The sequence below is a fragment of the Crocuta crocuta genome, unplaced genomic scaffold (assembly GCF_008692635.1).
Source record: "Crocuta crocuta isolate KB4526 unplaced genomic scaffold, BGI_CrCroc_1.0 scaffold127, whole genome shotgun sequence".
Classification (NCBI taxonomy): domain Eukaryota; kingdom Metazoa; phylum Chordata; class Mammalia; order Carnivora; family Hyaenidae; genus Crocuta; species Crocuta crocuta.
Window position 1 is genome coordinate 2,031,513 of NW_027532008.1, and position 25,148 is coordinate 2,056,660.

General features: G+C 36.6%; 1 protein-coding gene across 5 annotated transcripts in view; it reads left to right on the forward strand.

Moving 5' to 3' along the window:
- EYA3 (EYA transcriptional coactivator and phosphatase 3) overlaps positions 1-25,148 on the forward strand; it is a 93,956-nt gene that overhangs the window by 11,584 nt on the left and 57,224 nt on the right. For 4 of the 5 annotated variants that reach the window (XM_077775474.1, XM_077775476.1, XM_077775475.1 and 1 more), the window contains exons 2-4: positions 12,310-12,411; positions 18,015-18,058; positions 22,415-22,494. In XM_077775474.1, coding sequence (XP_077631600.1) covers positions 12,379-12,411; positions 18,015-18,058; positions 22,415-22,494 — 157 coding nt within the window. In that variant the 5' untranslated portion in view covers positions 12,310-12,378. Of the gene's footprint in view, positions 1-12,309; positions 12,412-18,014; positions 18,059-22,414; positions 22,495-25,148 lie in introns of those variants that run through there. The other variant, XM_077775477.1, reaches the window with a different exon arrangement.

Sequence of the window (25,148 nt, forward strand, 5' to 3'; positions counted from 1 at the left end):
ATATTAGAGGCTTGTGGGGAAAAGTTTTTGTTAATTTTTATTAAATAATATTTTAATATTTTATTTTTTATTTAGAGAAGGAGAGAAAGACAATCTTTTTTTTTTTTTTAAATGTTTATTTTTGAGAGAGAGAGAGCACGATGAGGGAAGGAGCAGAAAGAGAGGAGACGCAGAATCTGAAGCAGGCTCCAGACTCTGAGCTGTCAACAGAGCCTGACGCGGGACTCAAACCCACAAACTGTGAGATCATGACCTGAGCTGAAGTCAGACGCTCAGCCGACTGAGCCACCCAGATGCCCTGGGAGAGAAAATCTTAAGCAGGTTCTATGCTTAGTGCAGAGCCCAGTGACCCTGGGATCATGTGACCCAAGCCAAAACCAAGAGGTGGATGCTCAACTGACTGAGCCACCCTGATGCCCCAAAGATTGTTTTATAGACAACTTCAAAGGATGACTTTAAAGAAATAATATTAGAAATTGTAAGAACAATTCTTCTTAGAGAATCTGTTCCTAATAAAGTATTTTTTTTCTGTTAAGAATTTGGTACAGCCTAAATGGATTTAAAGAATTATTTCTCAGTAAGTTCATATAGTATTCTGTTAAGTGTAAAGTTACTATAAATATTCCTACAGCTGACAATACCATGATATGTTGGTCAGTCATACCTCCCAAATAAAGTAACAGAAGAATTCCCAGTTTTACCACAGTCACTTGGCTGGGCTGTTTATTTATGGGGAGAGTTCACCAGCATGGTGATGGCTTTTGTGTATCCACAGACAGTTCAGCCTGGAAGGTGTTGCAATTTTTTGGGTCACAGAAATGTGATTTATGTAAGGATGACTGAATTGTGAGAGCTAAAAGGCTCTCTTAGGGTCACTCAAAAGAGAGAGAGCCTGGGGCACCTGATTGGCTCAGTTGGTTGAGTGTCCGACTCTTGATTTCGGCTCAGGTCATGTTCACAGAGTCATGGGATCGAGCCCCATGTCGGGCTCTGTGCTGAGCATGGAGCCTTCTTAAGATTCTCTGTCTCTCCCTCTGCCCTCCTCTCCAGCTCGTGTGTGTTTTCTCACTCTCTCTGACATAAGGAAAAAAAAAATAAATAAATAAATAGAAGAAGCCTTAAGGGAGGTCACTAAGTATAGGTCTGCTGGACCTATACTTCAGCAGGACTACTTCAGCAGGACTCTTGACTACAAAGGACTCTGAGTAATTTATTAGATATGTTAGATGTTTTAGTATATCAAGAAAGGTTACCATATTGATGAGACTGGTGAATTTCTGAAAGATGACAAACAAGAAGATTGGATCAACAGAGAATAGGAGAAGAAATCATAGATAAAAGTATATGTAGAAGTTTCAGAAATATACTAGACTTCAAGTCAACAGTTCTGAAGAAATGAAGGGTACCTGGAGCATAAGTCAGTTTCCTGACTCTTGTTCTTGATTATGAGCATCTAGTGTTTGTCCCCTGGATAAATCCTGAAGAATGCTTTACAAACACATGAATGTTCTGCCTGAGGAGGGCATGTATGTCCTTATGGTCTGTTCTCCCCATGCATTTAGTGTTTATTCATCAAATTATGTCATTCTTTAAAAAAAATTTTTTTTAAAAAAATCTTTATTTTTGAGAGAGAGAGAGTGTGAGAGGAGAGAGGCAGAGAGAGAGAGAGGGAGACACAGAATATGAAGCAGGCTCCAGGCTCTGAGTTGTCAGCACAGAGCCTGATGCGGGGCTCGAACTCATGAAACACTAGAGCTGAAGTTGGACGCTTAACCCACTGAGCCACCTAGGTGCCCCTCAAATTATGTCATTCTTTCGCTTGAAGCACTCATTGCCTTCCCAAACTCCATATCATGTGTTACAAGGCTGTGTGTTATCTGGCCCTTGCCTGCTTCTGAGTCTTCATTTACAACAACTCATTCACTTGCTAACATTGGCCTTTTTTCTATTTCTCAAACATGCCAAGATGTCATCCTTTCAGTTTCTTTACACTTGTTTTCCTTCTGAAACCTCTTCTTTTGCATCTTCTTATAACTCTATCCTTTTCATTATTAACATCTCTGCTGAAATGTTACCATTTCAGAGAAATTTTCACCCTATCTGAAATAGCTCCCCTGTATTCACTGTTTATTCTTTGTGTTATTTTCCATAGTACTTGTTACTTTGTGAAATCATATTACCTTATATATTCATTTTTCTATTAGAACATAAGTTCCTTGGGGCACCTAGATGACTCAGTCTGTTAAGCGTCCGACTTCGGCTCAGGTCATGATCTCCCAGTCTGTGAGTTTGAGCCCTGCGTCAGGCTCTGTGCTGACAGCTCACAGCCTGGAGCTTGCTCCAGATTCTGTGCCTCCTGTCTCTCTGCCCCTTCCCCACTCACGCTCTGTCTCACTGTCTCTCTCACAGAAATAAAATAAATAACAACAAAAAAGGAGTTTCTCATTTAAAATGCAGAATGTCAGCAGTAATGGCAGAGTAAGAACCTCTGAAAATACTCTACAAAAGCAATAAGGACACTGGCAGACAGAGTCGGAATCAACTGTTTCAGAACTCTGAACAGTAACCATAGACTTGCAGCAAACTAGGAACATTTATTCAAGAAAAATGGCCAAATTTCAGGAAAAACCGTGAACTTTGTAATGCTTTAACTTGCCCAGGTGCTGTCCTCCTCTCTCCAGTTCCACAGTAGCTTTGAAAACCAACAGTCCCCCAATCATGGTGAAGACTAGCAGCCCGGAAGCCACTGGAAGCGACAGACCAGGATTGGAGCCTTTTCAAAACTCTGTTCCCAGAGAATTGTCATTATTTGACCTGTTATTATTTGTTGTTGTTGACCTGTCTGGTGGTTCCTTATAAGACCTCATTTGCAAACTTGCATGTATTTGACTAGACTTGGAGCCTTTTTTGCCCAGAGTTTTTACTGAAAATAATTAGAGGCAATGAACATCTCAGCTGCTTGTAGTAGTGAATAACACTTGGGGAAAACAGACTAACCAAAAAGCTTAAAAAGAAAAGCTGAGAAATAGATGTCTAGGGGATTTGTAAAGCTTTGATATATTCCTGGGAATCTAGAAGGCTGTGCACATGTGTTGAGCTGTGTGCATCTTTAGAAAGGACTTGAGAGGGCCCTAAGCTCTCAGTTCTAGTTCGTATTGAGGCTCTGTGCCAACAGATAGGGAAGGCTAAGGAAAAATTGTAAACTGGCTGAGTGATAAAAGTGTGTCCTAATATATATACAGAACCCATCCATAAAGACTGCGAGATTTATTGGTTCCAGGCATCTAAGGAAATCTCTGTCTAATCATTAGCTGACCACTAAACTAACAGCAGAGACTACATTGGCCACATAGGACAAAGAATCCAGACTCTGTGAAATTAGTGTTTCTATTTCTTTGTCCCATTTTATATTTCTTGCCACTGCTTGAATAATAATTTACTTTTTATCTGTTTCTTCCTTCCAATTAGAATATAAGCACACTAAGAGCTGGGAGTCTGTGCACAGTGCTTTATCTCTAGTGCCTAGAATAATCCCTAGTACATAAGATACTTCTTTTTTCCTTTTTTTTAAAATAAGCCCCGTACCTATTGTGGGACATGAACTTACAACCCTGAGATCAGGAGTCGCATACCATACTGAATGAGCCAGCCAGGTGCCCCTAAAATATATCTTGAAATGATCACTAAATGGATGACTCAGATATCCATCCTCTATGTACTTTGTGTCTTCTAGAAATTTGTTGAGTCTTTTGCCTCTTGAAATCATTGTTTTTCTTTTCTTTTTTAAAATTTTATTCCAGTTTATTTATTTAAGGAATCTCTACACCCCATGTAGGGCTCAAACTCACATCCCTGAGATTAAAAGCTGCATGCCCTTCTGACTGAGCCAGTCAGGCACCCCACTGTTTTTTATTTTCTTTGTTGTTCTATCTTTTATCTCTTTCATTCCTTTGTTGTTATTTTATGCGGTGGATCTCTGGAGAGAGGACATAAATGGGTGTGCTTCATCAGCTCTCTTGAACTAAAATGTTCTGATTACTGATTTTGATCAATAGAAAGTGCATTGAGAGTAACCTGATTTGGATGAAGTTTGGGAGGTTTTATGGTAGAATTCATTCTAAAGAAGAGAATGAAAAGACTACACACATGCATTATGGGAGTTAAAACCTTACGCAAATAAATGTGACAGTCTGGATGAAATGGATATTTTTAGAAAATTTGACCCCAGAAGAAAGAAATTCAGTAGACCAATAACGATAAAGGGAGCCAGTAAAGTTATCAAAGGACTGCTCCATAAAAACTTTTAGACCTAGGTGTTTTCATAGGTATGTTAATTGAAATAGCCAGGGAACAGATAGCTGTACCAGAGCATGGATAAAAACAGAAAGTTTACAGTTCTTTTAAGGAAGCCAATGAAATGTTGATTCTAAAACTTCGTGGACAGCACAAAATAGGAAACTATAGAAAAATCTTCCAAGTATCAATGTAAAAATCTTACATTCAGTACTAGAAAATAGAATTCAACAGTGTGTTAAAATAATATTCTGCAACCCAAGGGTTTGATTTCTGAAACAAATGCACATATGGTTCAATATTAGAAGATCTATCAACGTTATTTTAATAGATGAAAGAAAAACCATATGGCATCATTTTGGATGCCAAAAAAGCATTTGGCCAAGTTAATATTCATTCCTGATAGATGTTCTCCATTTAATTAAAATTGATGAATTCTTATTTTACATGATTAAGGAGAACTTATTTCATTTTTTAAAAAGTAACCTCTATGCCCAATGTGGGGCTCAAACTCATGACCCCAAGATCAAGAGTCGCATGCTCTACCAACTAAGCCAGGCAGGCACCCCGAACTTATTTCAGGCCAAAAGCAATATCACACTTAATAGTGGTGTGGTAGAAGTATTCTCATTAATGTGAGGAACAAGAAATGGATGCCCAACATTTAGTATTGTTACTTAATATTATAGTGGAAGTATAAACTAGTATCATTAGGCAGTAAGAAGAAATAAAAAGGTTAATATTGGGAAAGAGGAAGGAAATTATTTTTATGCAGCAAGGGACAATATATAGCTAAAACTCAACAATCAACTGTCTTACTGTTGTCATTATGAGAAAGAATGAGATTTTGGTAAAGTGGCAGTTTACAAAAGTACTAATATCAACATCTTTTCTATATATATACAGAGTAAATTTTTAGGGGCACCTGGGTGTCTCAGTCGGTTAAGGCAACTTCAGGTCACTATCTCACAGTTGGTTGAGTTCAAGCCCCATGTCTGGCTCTGTGCTGACAGTTCAAAGCCTGGAGCCTGCTTCACATTCTGTGTCTCCCTCTCTGCCCCTCCCCTGCTCATGCTCTGTCTCTTTCTCTTTCTCAAATAAATAAACATTGAAAAAAAATTTTTTTAATTTTTAAAAATAAATAATGTTCATTAGTGGAATTGGAGCATAGGTAAACTAATCTCCACATGTTGGTTGTTTCTGATTTTTCATTCCTCTGAACAAACAGATTTACTCGATTTTTTGAAATAGTGAAATAGAATTAACTTTTTACCCCTCTACTTAATTTTAGGGGAAAAATTAGAAAATTAATCAGGCCATGGGCAATTTTATGACCTGACTCTAAGCAGAGAATAGTCTGAAGATAACATGATCTTACAGCTGTACCTGAATATTCTTTTCTTTTTCTTTTTTTTATTTCTTTTTTTCTTGTAGCTCAGATAACACTCAGTTTTGTTGCTTATATATATATTTTTGGTATTTCATAGGTACGATGTAGTATCTTAAAAATATTGCAGTTTATTCAGTTAGTGGTGAGAATCTTTTTTCACAAGTGCTGATTTGATCTTGGTGGTTTCTTAAACTGTCTGTATCCTTTGATGGATATGTATGTTAGTCATGGTTTGCCACATAACAAATGATTATACATTGAATTGTTGGGTGTATATTATAGACATTAAGGTTTATCATAATTATTTCAGGTGTTGCTTCCATTTGTTACATCCTTTTAATCTTAGATTTCTTTTTTTCGTTGCCATGAAAGTATATTTTACATAATTGGTTCTGTTGATTTGTTGCTTATGCTTTCTAATATTGTACAAAATTTTTATCTCTTTAAGATAAGTATGCTAATCTGCTTTCTCCAAAATTTCTTGAATGCTTAGTTCTTCGTATATTTAGAATTAGTCACGTTTTTCTCTACATTGATATGTTTTCTGGCAGTATTCTTCTTAAGATTTTATTTTTTTAAAGTAATTTATACCCTTGGTGGGGCTCAAATTCACAGCCCTAAGATCAAGAGTCAGATGTTCCTCCAGTTGAGCCAGCCAGGTGCCCTTGGCAGTAGTTTTTAAATATTGATTTTTCTCTACTTATAAGCACTTTTTTAGATTTGATCATTGCTTTGAAATTTCTTGTCTCATGGGTCTTTTTGTATTTTTTTATTGTGGTAAGTACACATAGCAGAATTAACTATTTTACCCGCTTTTATTTAAAAATTTTTAATCTTTATTTTTGTGTGTGAGAGAGAGAGCGAGTAAGCACACGACCAGAGGAGGGGCAGAAAGAGAGAGGGAGACACAGAATATGAAGCAGGCTTCAGGCTCTGAGCTGTCAGCACAGAACCCAACGTGGGGCTCGAACTCAGGAACAGCGAGATCATGACCTGAGCCAAGGTCAGACACTTAACCGACTGAGCCACCCAGGTGCCCCTACCCACTTTTAAATATACCATTCAATGGCATTAGGTACATTCACAGTGTTGTGTAACTATCACCACCATTCTCTGGTGATATATCTTTTTTATTTGATATATTTCTACCTTAACCTGAAACGTTATTGCTGTTATTTTTAGGCAGATTGTTTAGATCTCTCAGTCCCAGTTGCCCTGTCCATAGATAGGATAGTTGCCCTATATGAAGATAGTTGTAGAGATAAAACTAGGTAAGGCAATATAGACTTAAAAGTAATTGGGTTATTATATACGCTTAGTCAATGATTGCTCTCTCATCCTTACCACTACAATTGGTTTTAAAGGCAGGTTGGTGTAGAGTACATCTTCCTTAATTCCCTCAATTATTCCCCCCTCCTTCGAGAAGCTCGTTATTTTTGCCTAATTTCAGTAAGATATTTGTAGGTATTAGAATAAACCTTTGTTCACTTCATGTTTGAAACTAATGTTTATGTTTTGTGGATTAAGAAGCCCAAATTAGTATTTGCCCTCTGACCCTTACTACTAATAAGCAATGTTTCACAAGAGACCACAGAAATGTAGTCTTCTGTTTTGAAACCATTTCTCCTGACACCTTTTCTGATTTTGCCTTGTAAGGCGTCCTAGTTGATAAATTAGAGTTTATTTGGAAGAGGTATCTTTAGGTTTTATGTTTGGTACTTTGGGTGTTAGGACNACCGACTAAGCCACCCAGGCGCCCCAAGGACCCGAGTTTCTGAATTCATTTATAGATCTCCTTTGGTTATTATTGAATAACAATACTTGAAGCAGTCATCTTAAAGCCATTAAAAGACAGTATTTTCCTTACCATTTTTATTCTTCAAGGCATACACATAAATATATTTGAGGATAGTATGGTAGACACTTGCTGATTATGTACTTTTCAATCCTAAAGTAATCCACATGTTAATAATCTTAAGTGATGATATACCACTTTTTATGGCACTTCTTTAGGTTACTATTGTTTATAACTATTATTGCTGAGATATAGATATATTTCTTTTAGTTTTTTTTTAAGTTTTTTTTTTTTTTTTTGAGAAAGAGAAAGCGAGTGAGCACAATCAGGGGAGGGGCGGAGAGAAAGAGAGAGAGACACACACACAGAATCTGAAGAAGGGTCCAGGCTCTGTGCAGTCAGCACAGAACCTGATGAGGGGCTCAAGCTCATGAACCATAAGATCATGACCTGAGCCAAAGTGAGACACTTTAACTGACTAAGCCACCAAGGTGCCCCTTGCTGAGATATATTTAATTTGGGGAAGGATGCTGTTAATATTTCCCAGTGAAGCTTCTGCAGCCTTTTGTTTAGTGTTTTCTAAAAATATATCCATAAGGCTTTGGAAGAAATAGTAAGTAGACTTCTAAAATCCAGTGTAGCCAGTGATTAAATTTATGAGCTACCTGTTTTCTCTTTAGAACTGTATCAAAGATATTCACAGTCTCTGCACACTTAGCCACATGCAGGTTCTCTTCTAGGACCTATAATCAGAATATTGTGCTCTATTTAGACACTTCTCCTGATGTTATAATTAAGAGTAACAAATACTTTATTTTCATTGAAAGCAATTTGACCTTTATTCTGTGCTTTATGTGTGTGTATATGTATATGTGTGTTTCCCTTCCTATACTTAAGGGCTATAATAACATTGCAGTAATGTTGGTTCTCACTTGTAACCATTTACAGTTACAGGGTGAATAGTATGCTCAAATTGGTACAAAACAGAAATTATGAGGTAGGACTCTAATTAGACTTTTGAAATAAAATATTTACTAATAATTCCCCTTCTAATTTCTAAAGATTAAAAATAAAAATTATGGCTGCTATATTACAAATGAATGTGAATCATTTGTGAATACATGTGAAATCACAATATTTAAAATTGACATTTCACAGGGTGCCTGGGTGGCTCATTCGGTTAAGCATCTTTCACTTAGGTCATGATCTCACGGTTTGGGAGTTCGAGCCCCACGTTGGGCTCTGTGCTGACACTTGGGAGCCTGGAGCCTGCTTTTCATTCTGTGTCTCTGTCTCTTTGCCCCAACCCTGCTTGTGCTCTGTCTCTCAAAAATAAATAAACATTAAAATATTAAAAAATTGACGTTTCAGATCCAAACCAAATTCCTTGTTTTTTTCATTGTCAGCATTTGCATGTAGAGAAAGTCTTAGGAAATAATACTATTTCTGTTCTCAGTTGTAGGTTTCCCCAGATTTCTGTCCATAATATGTAGATACTGACAAACTCTCACCCAAAAAAGTGATTAAAAAGCTGTTTTTAGAAATCGATAGTAAGAATTGAAACTAGAAAATTATGAGAAAATGTTACTATCCAGATGCTCAAAGGTGCTTAAAAGATTAACTCAGATTATCTTTTGTAATTTCACTGGCTGTTTGACTAAGTTGTAATCGTATTCATTTAAATTGCAATAAGAATCCACTTTCCACTTCAATGTCAAGTCCTTGTATTTTTGGATATTTTAAAAGATAAATTTCATTGGGTGTAGAATAATATCAGGTTACATTAAAAACGCACAATTAGATTAAATGCTAGAACTCATCCATGGAAATGAGAATATTAAGATTAGTACAGTAATTTTTTTATATCAAGTATTGGAGCGTTGTATCTGTGTTATACAGCACTTCTCTCGGTTGCTAGTAAACATGACTTGTTTGTAAGCATGTGCCAAATACAGAAAATGGGGTGAGATCTTAAAATTTTAGCACATTGAGAAGTGCTAGGAATGTGACAAATACTTGCATTCTTGTATTTCATATATCCTTTTATTTTCAGGTTATTCGAAGGAAGACTACTGGATTGATAGAAAGTAGTGTGATAGATGCATGTTGTGATGAAAATAGTTTATAGTCACTATTAATATAATTAACATATTGTATATACAAATGTACCAGAATGGATGCAACTTTATACATGTTGCATGTTGCCAGTAGAATCCCAAAAGATTCTGTAATAAATCATGTGCTTTCCTTATAGCTTGCTTTTTTTTTGGTTTGTTCAAAATGATCAAAATTATTGGTGATCATTGACCAGTTACTTGATTAAAATTTTTTTTTCTAATTATAGAAATTATACCCCTTTTATTTCCCTAAGTTAAAAGCTGAGAAACTAAAGGGGATTTTTAAGATGGAAAAAACAAAGGGTACTTATTTTCAAAGAAAAATAAGTAGGAGAGGTAGAAAGAATGTCTTCCAATTTTTCCCTTTAAAGTTTTTTTGCAACTCACCGTAGAATTTATCCTAAGAAAAATAAAAAATTTCTTCCTTTTCATAATAAAATCACCATAATATTGCCATATTTCTAAAAACGAAATTCAAGATTAAGCATTTAGTTTTGTCTGGCTTGAGAATTTATTTCCCCACAATTAAGAGTAGTATTTCTTACCTTTTTAAAACCCATATCCCTTTTAATTAATTAAAAAAAAAGCCTGTTCTCCTTTAACGTTCATATTTGTTAAGTCAGTTAGTTCTTATGTTAAAAATTAAAGCACGTTATTGAGTATCCTTTTCTTAAAATAATTTTTCTTAACCTTCTGTCTTCTCCAGAAGTAGATTTTATAACTCTTCCCCCATGAGAAGGAATATCCGTTCCCTCTCTCGTGCTGAGAATCTACTAATTAGACATTACAGTTATTATAGTATGGACTTAAATTAAGTAAAACATGGAGTATTATCACTTTTTGTTTGTGTGAGAGCTGGTCACACAAAAATTCAACAAATGAGGTGTTAAGGGCATTACGTTTCCCTCATGATTTGGCCCCATTTTGCTCTTATTTTGGGATGAAATTGTGCATGTACATTAGATGTTATTAAAATCCTATAAAATAAAGACATTTCAGTTTAAAACTAAGATGGGTAGAAGCTGGTAAAACATAAAAATGTTTCATCTTTCACAGTTGTGCATCAGCTTCACGTCATATTGATTATACTCTTCCAAGTAGAGCAAAACAGGTTCAGGCAAGATAGCCCTTGTGGGCTTTAGTTATTGTGCTCTGTAATTCTGCAGCACTGGTTATCTACGTCATGTAGTTTGAGAACTTTGCTTTGGAGGCTCTGTGTCTGAGCTCCACGTGAGTATTGATCATCACATGCTTCTGACCTTTAAACTTTTTTTTCTTATGACATTCTAGATGTGGCAGAGTGGGACACTTATGCATCTGAAAAATCACAGGTGTTTTCTCTCTTTTTCCCATTCTGGAGTGTGGCTCTAAAATAAAGCGTGCTATACTGCATTGAGATGGAGCAGTAGAAGTGGAGGGGTGGTATTACTGACACTACTGAAGTTTTTAATTTCCTTTTTCATGTTTTTTATCTGTTTCCATTACTTTACCAATAAGATTCTACAGTTGGTTTAGCTTTATAAGTTGTTAGTTACAATGGTTGGTAGAAGAAGTGAAAACAGGCACGACCTTAATTAAAAGCATAAGGAGTCATATCTGTTTTGGAGAAATGTCTGTTTCATTCCGATTAAATGGAAATGGAGTTTTTGTTTTTCTGCTGTGTTTAGTTTTCTATTATCTATCTATTTCTTGCCAGCAGACCACAGTGAGATGTTCTTACCAGTAAATGTGGGGCTTCAAGTCCTTTATTTTTCTTTCTTAGTATGAAAATCAGAACAGAAAGAGCAGGGCCTGAGAAGGTAAAGAGTTTGCTTTGGGGCACCTGGGCGGCTCAGTTGGTTAAGTGTCTGACTTCGGCTCAGGGCATGATCTCACAGTTTGTGAGTTTGAGCCCCATATTTGGCTCTGTGCTGACAGCTTGGAGCCTGGAGCCTCCTTTGAATTCTGTCTTCCCCTTTCTCTGCCCCTCCCCCACGCATACTCTTGTCTCTCTCTCTGTCTCAAAAATAAATAAACATTGAAAAAAAATTTTTAATTGACTGGGTAGTAATATTTGGTGGAGCTTGTTATTTCAGAATAAAATTGGGTCTTAGCGTTAAATGATTATTTTTCCTCAATTCTATAATTCAAGGTTTTGCACTACTTATTTATTTGCATTGTTAAAATAAATCCAGAAGAGCTTTCCTTTAAATTAATGACATCTATACAGATAGTTGGTTGGGTTGTGAAAGTATTTAATTGATACACCAATTTGTCCTATTTAAAATGATTTGGTGTGTCTGTGTTAATTATGTAAATGTTCCAGATTCAAGCAGGTTAGATGTTACCATAACTTACTGGCTTGCTAGGCTAGTTTTTATCATTTTTTAATGTAACAATAATCCTCAAAAATAATATTTCGGTTATCTGCACACAGCTGTCATTATATAATGTTTAATGCATTGGGCACTATAGTAACCACATTTTAAGTACAGCAGAAGGGTTTCCACGTGTTGGCTTTTGTGATGTAGTATAAAGGTCATTGTGTATACCTATCTTGACTTGGTACAGCATGTCAATTTTGAAAAGCCACGTGCAGGTTTGAGATTTTGAGATTGGGACTCACGTAGAAAGCTTGAGATAAAAAAAAATTAAAAAAAACTATTATCTGATGGCCTCAATGATAATGCTTTAAGAGTACATAAAGCTTTGGATCCCTCCTCTTTTTTAAACAGACTGTGAAGACTGCTTGACAGACACTTGCAATCCAGTCACATAAGCGTAATAAAGAAGTATTGGTCCTCATGGAAGAAGAGCAAGATTTACCAGAACAACCAGTAAGTATTTCCTTTAACAATTTAAAGTTCTTTATAGAAAAGCTAATCTTAAGAGATTTTAAAGATCACTCCTTTACACTGCAGATTCCAAATTAGAAATAAAAATAAAGACGAGACTTCTTAATATTTTTCTTCTAAGAAAACAATTTCATGTTCTTTAATTCACATTTTGTTAATGCTTGGGAGTCTGCTTAGAAAATTCAGTATTACAAAATGAGTACTGTATTTGGAAATGTCATTAAAAACCCAACAATTGCTATCTTACAGTTTTTAGAAAATAAAAGAGGCTATCTATTTACCAGTAAAACAGTATATATGCCGTTTGTGCCAGGAAATTTAGTTTTATCTTTACCTAAATTTTTCTGATTGACTTAAGTTTTTAAAAAGTAGTAGTAGTTGAAGAAAGTATAATTTGATTACTAATTGTTGAAAACAGGTAAGACCCTAGAGTCTAGGTTAGATTCTTAATTTCTTTTAAATATTTAACATAAATAAATAAGGTAATTTTAAATGTCCCCAAGTGATACAGACTTATTGCCTTGCTGTGGCCTTTTGTTTGTCTGTATGTTTTGGTCTTTCTGTGTTTTGATCCTTAGCATTTAAAAAAGGAAACCATTATAAATAAATAAACAAACAAACAAATAAATGCAATAGTAATCGTTCTCTTAAGATACTTTTGTATTAAAGGATATTTTTCTTTTGTGTTGAGTTTTTTTCTGAAGTTAGATAAATAGAGTCGGTTTACTATCCTGAATGAGCCTCTTGCATTTTATATTAAGGAAGAATGCAGAATGATACATGTTTACCTTTATGAAAATCCAGCTTAGAAAAATTTGGATTTTGAAAGCAAGTAATAGGGTACGTTTTTCATGTTCCACATGTATTCTTTACATCACAGAAAGATGGACACGTGCTCGCATGAAGTCCTTTAATACATTTTTCATATTTTCTTTACGTTGAGAAGTGCATCCTGATGATTACTTTGCCATTATTCTTTTAGCCCTCTCACTAAAGGTAAGTATAAAACTGAAAGATATAAACAATTGGTAAAATGCCTTGAAACATTTGAAATGTCATCCCTTATCCCTGATGGGACATCGATAATTGAAGAAATGGTAGAATTAAAAATCATCCTCAGCAGTGTTCCTAGGATATGTACCATGAGAACAAATAGCTGAGTTAGAGACCTTAAACGTACCAAAGAAAATTATGTCACTGAGTTTTTAATGTAGTAAGACAGAGGTCTAGTCAAGAGGTCTAGTTTCAAAAGACTTAGGTGTTGACATACCATTGAAATGGGTATTGTTGTTAGTAACTCCTTGTGTTTTTTTTTGTTTTTTTGTTTTTGTTTTTTTTGTTTTATTTCTAGGGGAGAGAGAGAGAGAGAGAGACAGCGTGAGCAGGGGAGGGTCAGAGAGAGAGGGAGATACAGACTCTGAAATAGGCTCCAGGCTCTGAGCTGGCAGTCAGCACAGAGCCCGACGCGGGGCTCGAACCTACGAACCATGAGATCATGACCTAAGCGAAAGTCGGACGCTCAACCGACTAAGCCACCCAGGCGCCCCTTTCTCTCTCTCTCTCTCTCTCTCTCTTTTTTTTTTTTTACTCCTTATGTATTTAAAGTGATGAGAATTGTGAGGCTGACCTGCTGGTGAGTCATCTTTTCTACTCTGCTTTATTTCCTTGCTCTCCTATTCAATTTCTATAACATGATGTCCAAAACCTGATTGTTACTTAAGAAGGTGAGAAATTAAACCATTTTAAAAACAGATTTTCTGCTGACTATAAATAGTGATTGCCACAGGGCATCATATTTTTTATTGATTTGTTCCTGGGTCTTAATTTTTAAAGGAAACTGAGTGATAACACTGGGAGGTTGGTGCCATTGAAGGAAAAGTTTAATGTCCTTAAAAGTGAAAGTCATGGCACGTCACACAGGACCGCGGGGAAGCACCAATGTCAGTGAGGAGGCACAAGGAGCTAGAGGAAGCATAGGCCACAGCCATTATTGGCATTTCCACAGGCAAGGCAAGGCAAGGCAGGGTAAACGATTTAGGTTTGGCTAGTTTGAATAATTCCAAAGGCTTTTGGGGTATCAAAGCTGTTACTAGGTGTATGGTGTCTGGCTCTGGGGTGACTCAGAGCCGGGGAAATACTGACTTGGTGTGTAAGTTGGATAAAGGAGATGGATCAGAGTATGGGGTCTGGATCACAAGGAAGATGTACACAGCTTGGTCCTTAGTTTGGCCCTGTGCTTCCTGGATGCCAAATGGACAAATACAGAATCTAAGAAAACACAGAATATTTAAGAACTGTTAAAAATAATTAGAATGGGAAGAGTAAATGTTATACTTTGAAGGGAAAAACAAGTCTTCACAGGCTGTAGTAGAGATCTAAAATTTGAGTAGAGTGATTCTATTCCAAGTTGATGATAATAAATAAAACCAAGAGTTTTAACCCTACCGTTACCTGTATATGTAGATGTTACTAGTGGACATTATTACTAGAATTATTTTAATCTAACCATCTCTTGTGTCTTTCCTGCTGAAGTATCTCTTGTTTCTTTACTACTTACTGGCTCTGTCTTCAGCTTTGTTCAGGTCATCATACACAGTGCAACATAAATCCTAGCTTGGGCTTTTCTCTTTCAGTCTCCATTATTGCCAGTCCTCAGTCTTCTGCAGTCGGAAATGGTTCACTCAGTCTTTCCCCCTCTTCACCCCCCACCCCCGTCTTCATCTTCAGTTGTATTATTGTCCAAACTGCAGCTCTTTTGGAGAGTAAAAGGGGGCACTAACCAGACTTGGTTTTGGGATAAGAGGTATAAACCAAGATTGTCCTGGTAAGCTGGAAGCATCTACAAATACCTCTTTATGGCTCTCAGGGGTGCTCTCTGAATTCAAGTTTTGAAAGGACATCCATGCATAGGAAAAATTTTAGAAGAATATATAGTAGCAAACTTAATACTGGCTATTTCATGGAGGTGATGAGGCAGGATAAAGTCTTTTATATTTGATACATATCTGAATGGTTTCAATTTTTAAAAATAAGAGCATGTGTGTCTTTTGTATTCTAATTTTAAAAAGAAATTACTAATGCTTACTGTAGACAACGCAGGTGGCAAATGCTTATAATTATACTATACTCTCCAGGCTAGAACGTAGAAAAAGAGTGAAGCTTAGGAACCATTTTTGTGGACAATAAAAAAGACTTTAAAATTGTGTTTTGGGGGGCGCCTGGGTGGCTTAGTCGGTTAAGTGTCCGACTTTCGCTTAGGTCATGGTCTCACGTTCGTGGGTTCGAGCCCCGCGTCGGGCTCTGTGCTGACTGCCAGCTCAGAGCCTGGAGCCTGTTTCAGTCTGTGACTCCCTCTCTCTCTGACCCTCCCCTGCTCACGCTGTCTCTCTCTCTCTCTCCTAGAAATAATAAATTAAAAAATAAATAAAATAAATAAAATAAAATTGTGTTTTGGGCTTGGAGGGGAAGGAGAAGAAAGAGGTGAGGCAGTGGTGAAGGGACAACATCTTGACTCAACGCCTGATTTCTTTTTTGTCTTCTTTATCAAGGAGGGTAAACTTAGGGAAAGGATAGCATACTGCAAAGTTTTAAAATATTTTTATTCCCATATTTATAAGCAAGTACCTTAGTTCTTTCAGGTGAATTCTAGTCCTCCAGACTCATAGCAGCTTTATCCTGTAAGCCTAAAACTTAAGAGACATCAGTGCAAAGCCAGCCTTGATCATCTGAAAAATCAGAGTGAGGAAATGCTTAAAACAGAACATGGATATTTCCTTTGCTCTGTTTAAGGCATGTTTTTTTCTTTTTTCTTTTTTTTTTTTTTTTTTTTTAGCAGGGAGTCAACCTGGTATAGGCCCAGTCTGGGCTTATTTGGGCTGTGNCTGATTTCACAAATTTGCCAGTGGCTCTTTTTTTAATGTTATCTTCAGTTATAACATGCCCGTAAGGTTAATCATTTTTCAAAATAAAAGCTTCGAGAGAAAATCTACGTATCCATTTTAAAATACACAATTCAGTGGTTTTAGTATATTCACAGTGTTTTTCAGCCGTCACTGGAATCAATTTTAAAACATTTTCATCATTCCAAAAAGAAACTCCATACCCATTGGCAGTCACCCCCCAACTCTCCCCTCCCCTGCAGCCCTAGGCAACTACTGATCTAACTTCTGTCTAAAAATTTACCTATTTGTAGACATTTCATGTAAATGGAATCATACATTATGTGGTTCTTTGTGACTGGCTTCCTCCACTTAGCATAATCTTTTCAAGGTTCATTTACATTATAGCATGTATCATGTACCAGTACTTCATTCCCTGTTACTGCTGAATAATGCTGTATGAATTTATTTTATTTACCATTCATTGTTTTATTTATCTATTTTCCTGTTCATTCATGAGCATTGGGGGTTGTTTTCACTTTTGGCTATTTTGAATAATGCTGTTATGAACATAAATGAACATGTTTTCTTTTTTTTTTTTTTTGGTTATATAGCTAGGAGTCAAATTGCTGGATTATATGGTGACTCAGTATTTAACCTTTTGAGGAACTAATAAACTTTTCCAAAGTAGCTACACTATTTTACATTCAGTTTCTGGATTGTATTGTTTCAACCTGTACTTTTGTAATCTGGTGAAATCTGTCTGTATCTTTTTGAGTTAGTTTACCTGCTGCCAGGCAGCAGATGCTTCCTATCCCTGATTTACAGGGGGACATAATTGCCCAAATCAAGGCAAACAGTGTCTGAAATGTTAAATTTAATCATATTAAATAGCTATATTCCCACCTATTATTTTTGTTTAAGATTATTTAGCAGATTTTTCAGCTTTTTGTTAGCTTGAAATACTCTCAAGAATCCATAATTTTGTAATTATGTATGGCTATGCATACTAAACATGTTTCTACTGTGAGTGGTTATTCTAATCAGAGAACTCTAAAATCAGATTCTTTGTAATATGAAAGCGAGGAACTCCACTGGTAGTGTTAAACGTTGTTGATCTTCAGTTTGTGAATTTTTAAACTGTTTAAATGGAAATGCTTTCACCTCAGAAAGAATTAGAAAAGATGAAAATCTGGAATAAAACAGAATAGCATAAAGAATATTTTTTTTAATTACTCATAACCTGATAAGAATTTATCTTTATTTTTGGCATGTAAGTAATTTAAATATAAAGACATTTCTGTTTAATGAAGTAATAAATGAGTAGATTTGACGTTGCCATACTTACTGTTTGATAATATAATTATCAGTTTGTTAAAATTTAAACCAACTAGTTTGTACCCAAGTTTGAATACTTTATTCTGGTAAACATTGTATCTTGAGTAAAAATCCTGGTAAAGGTTTTAACTTGAATCTGAAAAACATTTTTTTCATTAAAAAAGAAAAGAAAGAGCTCCATATGAAAAACAAAGAAGTCTATCTCTAATTCTAAAATATAACAAGGGTTACTAATTAAATAAATCTAAACAAAACAAAATGAAATAGTTACCCTGTAACTTATTAGTTAATGTCAGCCTGCCTTTTGAATAGGTAGATGATTTCAGAAACAGAGTACTATATTGACGCCTTTGTATATTATTTTTGCAGGTGAAAAAAGCCAAGATGCAGGAATCAGGAGAGCAAACTATAAGGTATGTAAAGTTGAATTTCTTTTTAATGGTCTACTTACAGTTTTTTTCACCTGCTGATTATTAGTATATGGGCGCATTTTGAGTTGACTACTCTCTTTTTGAATTTTAGCAACAGTCTTTAGGTTTTGAAATTATTTGGTTTAAGGTGAAAATTTCCTTCCAGAAGTTTGTCCTTAAAACAAATAAGCACTGATTTTTGTCTTACTCATTATTTATTTAAGAATATGTACTGAACTCATGTTGTCTGTCAGGTCCTGTGATACATGGAAGAGACATGACGGTGAATATTCTTCAGTCAGATGTACAGTATACAAAATGGGAAAAAGAAGCAGAAATAAGGGAAATCCAAGGGATTTGAGGTTAATCACCAAATGGATATGGGATGCCTTAATCATTGGCTCCACTCCGTTAGAGAAGAGGCAGCTTCCTTGTCCCTCATACTCCAGCTTCCATAACACCCTAGCTTTCAGTTTTCCACAGTTCTGACTTCTGTTTGTGTATGAACCAGTAACTGTACCACCTCTAACATCTGAATTTCCAGAATCCTGCTCTTTTAGTACCACACACTCCATTCCAGCTCATTTATTCTGCTGTCACACTAGCCATATGATGTCTTCCTGTACACTTGTTGTCAAATGAGCTATCATATTTTCATTCTCAACCATTGACCCTTCCCACAGAAAAAGATTTCAGTACCTTTCTTAAGCTTTGTATGTAAATGATAAGATCTTTTAATTTAATCAGTCCCTTGCAAACATTTTGAGCTTGTTCTCCTTTTTTCCTGTCGTGCTTCTTTAGCAAAACCACAACCTGGTTAGACCAACTATCCACCTAATCCATTCTTACTTCTAATCACCTGAACATTGTGAGACAAGAACACAAAACAGCTGATTGATCTGTTTTCATTTATGATTATATCGCAAACAGGCACTTAAACACTCTTGGTGGTCCAGCCACCCTTCCTGGTGTGTTTTAGCCTAGACTCTCAAATCCTTTCTTTACTCCCTCCCCTCCTCCTTGCTTTCTGCCTCCTCTCCTTCCTTTCCTCTCCCCTGCCCCTCACTCTGCTCCCATTTACCCAGCTAGGGATCTTGCTCCCTAATTCAAAGAGAGCTTAGAAACATTTAGATAGGATGGGGTGCCTGGGTGGCTCAGTTGGTTAAGTGTCCAACTTCGGCTCAGGTCACGATCTCACAGTTCGTGGGTTTGAGCCTCAACCCAGCAGAGCCTGGAGCCTGCTTCAGATTCTGTGTCTCCCTCTCTCTCTGACCCTCCCCTGCTCATGCTCGCGCTCTCTCTCTCTCTCTCTCTCAGAAATAAAAAAAAAAATTTAAAAAATTTTTAAAGAAAGAAACATTTAGATAGGAACTATCTCATTTGTCTATTGCCACATCTACCCATTTATCTCCTCCTCTACAATATTCTCTGTTGCCCTGTTCTCTGAAGTTAATTCCTCTGCTTATATCTAATGCTGACCCTTCCAGTTATATTATGGAACTTACCACCTTTGTCTTTTCCTAGAATAGTCCTCTCTCCTTCAGTTTCTTTATTATGATAAAATAGATACAAAGTAAGCTTCACCTTTTCATTCATTTTTAAGTGTGTAATTCAGTGGCATTATTACAGTCATGTTGCTGTGCGGCCATCACCACCACCATCTCCAGAATTGTTTTCATCTTCCTAAACTGAAACTGTATTCATTAAATAATAGCTCCCCATTTCCCCAGTCTTCCAGCTTCTGGCAACTACTATTCTACTTTCTGTCTCTGTGATTTTGACTTCTCTGAATACCTCATTTTAGTGGAATCAGACGGTATTTGTTTTTCTGTGACTGGCTTGTTTATTTAGCGCAGTGTCTTCAGGGTTCACGTATGTGGTAGTATGTGTCAGGGTTCCTTCCTCTTTAAGGCTGAAAAAGATTCCATTATACATCCATACCTAATTTCGTTTATTCATTATTGGTTGATTGTGTTGGTTATTTATTAGCGAGAGAGAAGGGGATGAGCAGAGAGAGGGAGAGACAGCATGGAGCCCGAAATGGGGCTCAAACCCATGAACCGTGAGATCATGGCCTGAGCCAAAACCAGTCGGCTGAGCCATCCAAGTGCCCCTGTGTTGATTATTGACAAGAGTTCTACTGAATGAGAATCAAGCATTTGTGATGCTCCTCACTTTTTGAAGAGTTTGAGTGTTTTTGCTTTTTGGTGGGAGAAGTCATTTTATTTTGGGATACTTTTTTTTGCCCCCCACCGTGCACATACTGTTAAGCAAAATTTATGTGTATATAACTGAAAATAAATTTTGAAACTGTACATAATTTTTCTAGATCTAATAATTTTATTTATTTTCTAATTTTTTAATGTTTACTTTTGAGAGAGACAGAGACAGAGTGCAAGTAGGGGAAGGACAGAGGAGGAGGGAGACACAGAATTGGAAGTGGGCTCTAGGCTCCAAGCTCTCAGTACAGAGCCCCATGCAGGGCTCGAACTCACAGACCACGAGATCATGACCTGAGTGGAAGTCAGACACTTAACCTACTGAGCCACCTAGGCGCCCCTAGGTCTAATAATTTTAAATGTTTAACAAAGTACTAGGGGCATCTGGGTGGCTCAGTCTAATTGGGCATCCGACTCTTAGTTTTAGCCCTGCTGACAGCTCAGCTTGGAGCCTGCTTCGGATTCTGTCTCCCCCTCTCTCTGATCCTCCCCTGCTCACTCTCTGTCTCTTCTCTCGCGTTCTCTTTCAAAAATAAATAAACATTAAAAAATTTTTTTAAATAAATAAAAATTAAAAAGTTAATTACATTTGAGGAAAAGTTGTTTGAACATTCAGAATATACCAGGAAAAAACCCCTATATTGATATTATACTTGAATATTAGGGGTCCATTCAGAAAAGATAAGAGCCTTAAGAATTTGGATGCTGTGGAGGCGCCCGTGTGGTTCAATTGGTTCAGCATCCGACTTCAGCTCAAATCATGATCTCATGGTTTGTGAGTTGAGGCCCTGCATTAGACTCTCCACTGACAATGCAGAACCTGCTTTGGATTCTGTGTCTCCCTCTCTCTCTGCCCCTCCCCCACTCATTCTTTCTCCCTCTCCCTCTCTCTCAAAAATAAATAAACATTAAAAAATACGATGCTATGTATTTTTAATGTAAATAACATTTGTTTTTAAAGTTTTACTGTGTAGAAACTATTCTTCATTAGTCAGTCTTATCTTTTCAGATATATGGAGCCTCTTGTACAGTGTCCTCCACTTCTCCCTAGAGTGTAGAATAGTAAAGTGGATTTCTTTCTAGGAAACATGAATGTGGAAAGGATGCCTGGGCTGGGGAGAAGTTGTAATATAATAATAGTGGCTACAGTTAAATTGTCTGTGTTCTAGTCTCTCAGTACTTTTCATATATTAACCAATCCCTACAACTTACCCTATGAGTTAGGTTCTATTATTATCCCTCTTTGACAGTTGAAACTGTAGGGCAAAGAAGTTTAACTTAGCCAGAGTCGTTAAGCTAGTTTTGGCAGAGTGTACTATGAACACGAGGGGTCTGGCTCTAGAATCTGTAGCCTTAATCATTATGCTAACATAATAGTTGAGGGAATAACTGGAGAGGGAATAGTTGAGGGAATAACTGAATGGAAAGTAGAGGGAAGAGGGAGGATGTAAGTTGGTAAAATCTCCATTCCAGAATTTCAGTGAGAATCTTGCCAACATTAAAGTGTCTGACATAATGATTTGTTCTCCCAGTTTATGTAATTTACCTTTTGCAATTTCTCTGAATTTTCCTTTTAACTTAAAAAAAAAAGGTATTGCTCAGTCTGGGATATGATAACAAATTTAAAACATTTTTTAATTAGAGGAGAAGAAAAATACAGCAGAATGAACCATTTTAAGGTTCAAAACACCCTTCTTGGAGGCAAGCATGTGTAATTTGAAAAAACTTTTCAAGTGATTATGAGAATCATTCTCCGAAATCAGGCATCTCCCTACTTCCCTGTGGAACTTTGGGAACAAAACAACAGTGCAGTTTTAAGTGTTGTGAATTTTTTTTTTCCCTACCATGTGGTCTTTAGAAAAACTCTGACTTGCCTATAACTTAGTTGGCATTTCTGAGTAATATGAAAGCGGAAGGGGTCTAGTGATAAAAGAAAGAACAGTCAAATGCTGAGGGTACGAGCCCCAACCCTAGCTCTTCAGGTAGCTGCTGAAACCAATAATAATAATAATAATAATAATAATAATACCATGAAGAAGACTTACTTCGCCTCTTACTTGTATAGCCTAGTTTGATGTAATCACTTTAAGCAGCGCAGCGAGTCCCTGAGGGGCTAACATACTCATTTTGGTTCTCTCAGTCAAGTGAGCAGCCCTGAAGTCAGTGATCAGAAACCTGAAACTTCAAGCCTTGCTTCAAACCTTACCGTGTCAGAGGAAAGTAAGTACTGTATTCTCTGCATGATGGAAGAGGTATTCCTATAACTGGGTAATGTTATTCTTTTATAATTGGTTTTCATCGACTGCCTTTTTTGTCCCATATACACAGAAGCCTTTCCTTTCCGTGTGTGTGTGTGTGTGTGTGTTCATCCTCACGCTCTCATATAAACTTTATTGACATACCAGCTGAAGAACAAAATCGCATGGAATCCACTTACCTGAGGAGTCACACTTGCTTTTATTTTTGTTTTGAAGTTGAATGTTCTAAAGGTAATATGTCTTACGATCAGAAAAGTTTGTGGGCCAGTCTCTGACTCCTTCTCTGGGGACTTTGAGGTTTTTCCACCTTTCTAATAACCACATGATTCTACCTATTAATCTATGCCAAAAAAGAAAAGTAATCCCCTCAGAACCCAAGATTGATAGTGGGCCCTGGGAGAGGTCCACTTTGATAAGATACATCCTCCACTTACCAGCCTACTTTCTCTGATAGAACAGATACATTCCAGATACATTCATGCAATGGACAAATATTTGTAGAGTGTTCTGATTTATTCTTGCAGAGATGTAAGCTTTCCTAACATACCACATACTCCCCCAGATTGCCTCCCTAGGGCAAATAGTGCTCCCTGAAATTAAATATCATTGCCCCTCCATATTTTACCACACTCTTTAAAAGAAAAAATTTGTATTCTTTATTGTACTCTTTAAAAAGATATTTGTTTAGGGGATGTTTCTTCTCTTAATAGGTTATGCTTAACCTTATATACTTCCATATATTAGAAAATGGCATGTCTTGAGTTGTATATATTATTCTAGTGGTTCTCAAACTTTTAGCCTACTTAAGAATTATCTGGAGTGTTTATTTGTAATGTAGAATTCCAGCCTCATTTTCAGAGATTATCATTCAATAGATCTGATGTGGATGAGAATCTATTTTCAAGAAGATAGCTAGGTGATTCTGCATATGAGCAACTAACTGTTCATTCTGTGGGAAACTGCTCTAATCAATGAAAAGTCCCTCTAATTTTTTTAATGTCCCATTCATCCCCAAGAAAAAGACCTGTCCCTTTTATATTCCAGGGCCAGGAAATAAGTTGAGTCTCTTGCTCCTTCTAAATAAATGATTTCTCTTTTTTCCTTCAAAAACTCTAGTTCCTTTGAAGTCTATATTTGTGCCGCCCCCTACCTTTCTTTTTATCCTACAGTGAACTCCTAGTCATTTTGTTCTTTAAAAACTAGATCTTTGTTTTCTTCTCCATCCAAACTTACTGTTGTTGGTGATTTCAAAATCCATGTAGATGACTTATCCAGTCAATATGTATCATCATATCTGTCTGCCTTCATGTCCCTTTTTACTCAGCAAAGATTCTGTGGCTCTTTATTATAATAACTCCCTTACAGATACCTTCAATAACTTTGCCTCTTGTACTTTTCTTGCTAAACCTCGGTCCCAATTTAATATAACTCCCCATCTTCTCCGTAAGTATATTCAAATAGCTAAATATTGAATAAATTATATACCTAGTTGACTTTTTACAACACCTCAACTAGGCACCCATCAAGCTTGGAAATCCTACTGCATTTTCCCATTTCCCTAATGAATTTTACCTTTTAATAATTCATACCTCTTCTTTTCTTCTCAAAGTACCTATACCCTCACTCACATTCCCTCATTCTTAACTGATGGCTCCTTTGCAAACAGAAGTTGTCAGATAGGAAACTCCCTTATCATCCCTCTACCACCAAATCTTCAAACCTATCTGTGTTTGTACCCATGGTTTCTTGCTTCATTCTCATCAGAATGGAAATAGTATTCTTGCTCCAAAGGTAAGAACTTTTGTTTGTGCTCCGTGTCCGATTCCTTCTTACCCTCCCCTAAGACTTTAAGTTTATTTGTTTATTTTGAGAGACAAAATGTGCACGTAAGCAGAGGAGGGGCAGAGAGAGAAGGAGACAGAGAATCCCAAGCAGGCCCTATTCTGTCAGCACAGAGCCCAATGCAGGGCTCATTCCCATGAACTGTGAGATCATGATCTGAGCTGAAATCAATAGTTGGATGGTTAACTGACTGAGCCACCGAGGCACCCCACATTCTTCTTCTCTTCCTTATTCTTCCTATCAGTAAAGAGACATGACCCAGTATCTGCCATCTTAAAACACAAACAAAATCTTCCTTTGGTTCTATGCTCTCCACTAGTTATATACCTTTTCTTTGTCCCGTGACCCGTTGGAACCTCTGGAAAGAGTTGCCCTTTTCTTGTTTTCTTGCCTCCCATTCATTCCTCAGTGCTTTCAAATTTTGTTCCTGTCACCACTCTTGCAGTGAAATTGCTCTTGTCAAGGTCATTAATTATTTTCAGTTACTGTGAGAATACTAATTCTAGTGCATGTTTCTTTCTTCTCACATTCTGCCTCACCACTCTTCCTCTCGCCGTTCTGTTCTGTTGGTCCTTCTTCCTCTGTTTGGACTTTGAATGTTGAGGGGGCTTCAGGACTTATTATGAGTCCACCGTCTTTTTTCTTTCTGCATCTTCTCATCCATTACATTATTACATTACTTTAAATATTGTATACATTGTTGGGTCTTCTGGGTGGTGCTGTCGGTAAGCCTCTGACTTCAGCTCAGGTCATGAGCTGATGGTTCATGAGTTT